Source organism: Bactrocera neohumeralis, unplaced genomic scaffold, assembly GCF_024586455.1.
Source record: "Bactrocera neohumeralis isolate Rockhampton unplaced genomic scaffold, APGP_CSIRO_Bneo_wtdbg2-racon-allhic-juicebox.fasta_v2 ctg7154, whole genome shotgun sequence".
NCBI lineage: Eukaryota > Metazoa > Arthropoda > Insecta > Diptera > Tephritidae > Bactrocera > Bactrocera neohumeralis.
In genome coordinates, this window is record NW_026093969.1 from 1,788 (window position 1) to 4,148 (window position 2,361).

The 2,361-nt window shown below is 39.6% G+C and overlaps 1 protein-coding gene across 1 annotated transcript; it reads left to right on the forward strand.

The window, feature by feature from the left end:
- Positions 1–1,120: 1,120 nt before the first annotated feature.
- LOC126767496 (zinc transporter ZIP9-A-like) lies at positions 1,121–1,689 on the forward strand (the record flags this gene model as incomplete). The annotated part of the gene is made up of 2 exons (XM_050484984.1): positions 1,121–1,490; positions 1,547–1,689. Coding segments are annotated over 2 exons (438 nt in total), but the record flags the coding sequence as incomplete, so codon positions are not given.
- Between the last annotated feature and the right edge of the window lie 672 nt (positions 1,690–2,361).

Sequence of the window (2,361 nt, forward strand, 5' to 3'; positions counted from 1 at the left end):
CCCACTACACAAACCGGCGGGGTCTTGGTGACCTTAGTTACTGCTGCCAGCGGCACCAGGCGTTACCGCCAGGTGAGCTCCTTGTGAAGAGGGAACGTCGTCATCATCCCTGGCGTGCTCCTCAAACAGCGAACGCTCCTCTGTCGCGAATGCTCCTGCGTCGAGGAAGCTAAACTTCCGCCTAGCCCCTCGACCCCTTACCTTTCACTGCCCCGATCTCCTTCTCCTTTCCACTACCGTTGTCCTTTGTCGTTGCCCTTCTCCGTCATCGAGTCCAGTGTTTAGTTTTGTTTTGGTATTTGTTGCTGTTCATCTTTTTCTTTCGACCCTTGGCTCAAAACAGGGTGAGCTGTCGGGTCTATGTTCTGTATGGGGAACTGAAAGGTCCGCCACGTGCCAGAGCCCTTGGCGCGGTAAGGCCACCGTTACTTCCAATTCGGCCCGGTGTTGGGAAGGTTCGTTAGAATACAATACTAACCTCCTGGCTGCAAAGTTCCAATGGTACGAAGTCGTATAACACCCTGGATTAGGAGGTGGTAGCCTTAGTTAGCGCACGCATGCGGCATCCGACATCCCGCGTAACCAGAAGCTAACAGCACCAGCCGCACAGGACAAAGGCCGAGTATGCCTTGCGCCTAGTTCTCGCACCGCGACAAGGTGCCTACCATTCGCAGGAGAGTGTTATAGAATCACCTGATTTAGACACATCAAAGAGAAATATAGTAATATAGTAAACAACCAAATGAATGAAAAGTAAGGGATCAGAATTCATTTGCAAGTCGGCTTCCCTAAATAAAAAATGCGTCCATTATTAACACTAAATGAAAAAATATTTCAAAGTAGACAATTTTTATAACAAAATAAGACAATACAATGTTCTCTTTTAATAAATATTAAACGATGTAATTTTTTTAATGCTGTTTTGGACAGATGTTTATAAATCCATAACTGCACTGATGATGGTCTAGATTAGTGAATAAATTATATGTGATCTAGTCACATACAGCTTTTGATATTAGCGATGCCGCGTAATCAAGAGTTCGCAACGCTTATTTTCGCATTAATGTCTGAATTTTCAAATTGTATATGTACTTAAAACACGAAATAAAATATATACATATTTAACTACTTTCAGGAAAAACTAAAGTCTGTTACAGTTTTGGGCGCAGGCTTATTGGTAGGTACGGCATTAACCGTTATCATTCCGGAAGGAATACGCTCTTTGTATATGGATACCTTAACACCCAATTTGCCAGAAGTCGGCAAGATATCAGCACGTAAAGTTGAAAAATCTCTATTTTCTGCAACAACGGAGACTTTTAATGTAGACCACATGAGAGAACCTGACTTCTCCCGCACTATTGGTGTATCGCTTGTATTGGGGTTTGTATTTATGCTGCTAGTGGACCACATATCGCAACATAAAAGCGTAAACAGTTCTAAAGACAAAAACATAACAGCAACATTAGGCTTGGTTGTTCATGCCGCTGGTATGTATAAAAATTTTACAGGTATTTTGAATGACATATTTGTTTTTCATTTTTAGCTGATGGAGTAGCCTTGGAGCTGCAGCAACGACCACCCACCAAGACGTTGAAATTATTGTATTTTTAGCAATCATGTTGCATAAAGCTCCAGCTGCCTTTGGGCTCGTTAGTTTTCTTTTACATGAACAAATTGAACATCAAGAAATACAAGCACTTGTTAATTTTTTCTTGTTCAGCTCCACTATTAACTCTTTTTGACTTTTTTGGAATTGGGCAGGAACAAAAGGAGACCCTCAATTCCTTAAATGCGACTGGAATAGCTATGCTTTTCTCAGCAGGAACATTTCTATATGTAGCAACAGTGCATGTTCTACCAGAACTAACTCATGTCTCTCATTCGCATTCACATGGCCAGTATGATTATCGTCAACTGAACAGTACAGCAAGTGGGATTGAATCTCAAGGTGATATACATTCTACCAATGTACGGTTTTCGGGAAAGGTCTTCTTTTAAGTGAAATGATAATATTAATATACTGGTGCATTACTTCCTCTATAATAACTTTTGGTCATCATCACTAAATTAAGCCTTATTCTTCTGTTAATGAAAATTTGATTTAACGGGCGCAATCGATGTTTTACTTTATATTAACTAAACATATCTGTATCTAATAAAAAAAAACCTAAGATGATTGAGAATAGTTGGCTTAGCTAATAAACAAAGCGTTAACGTGCATATATATATTTTGTTTGTATAAACGTTAGCTGAAATACATACAGCTGCGAAAATAGCTGTACCTGTGGCAGTTTTGCATATAAAATAAAAAAATAAAAAAAAATAAGAGAAAGCAAAAAAAAACTTATGGTTTTTACG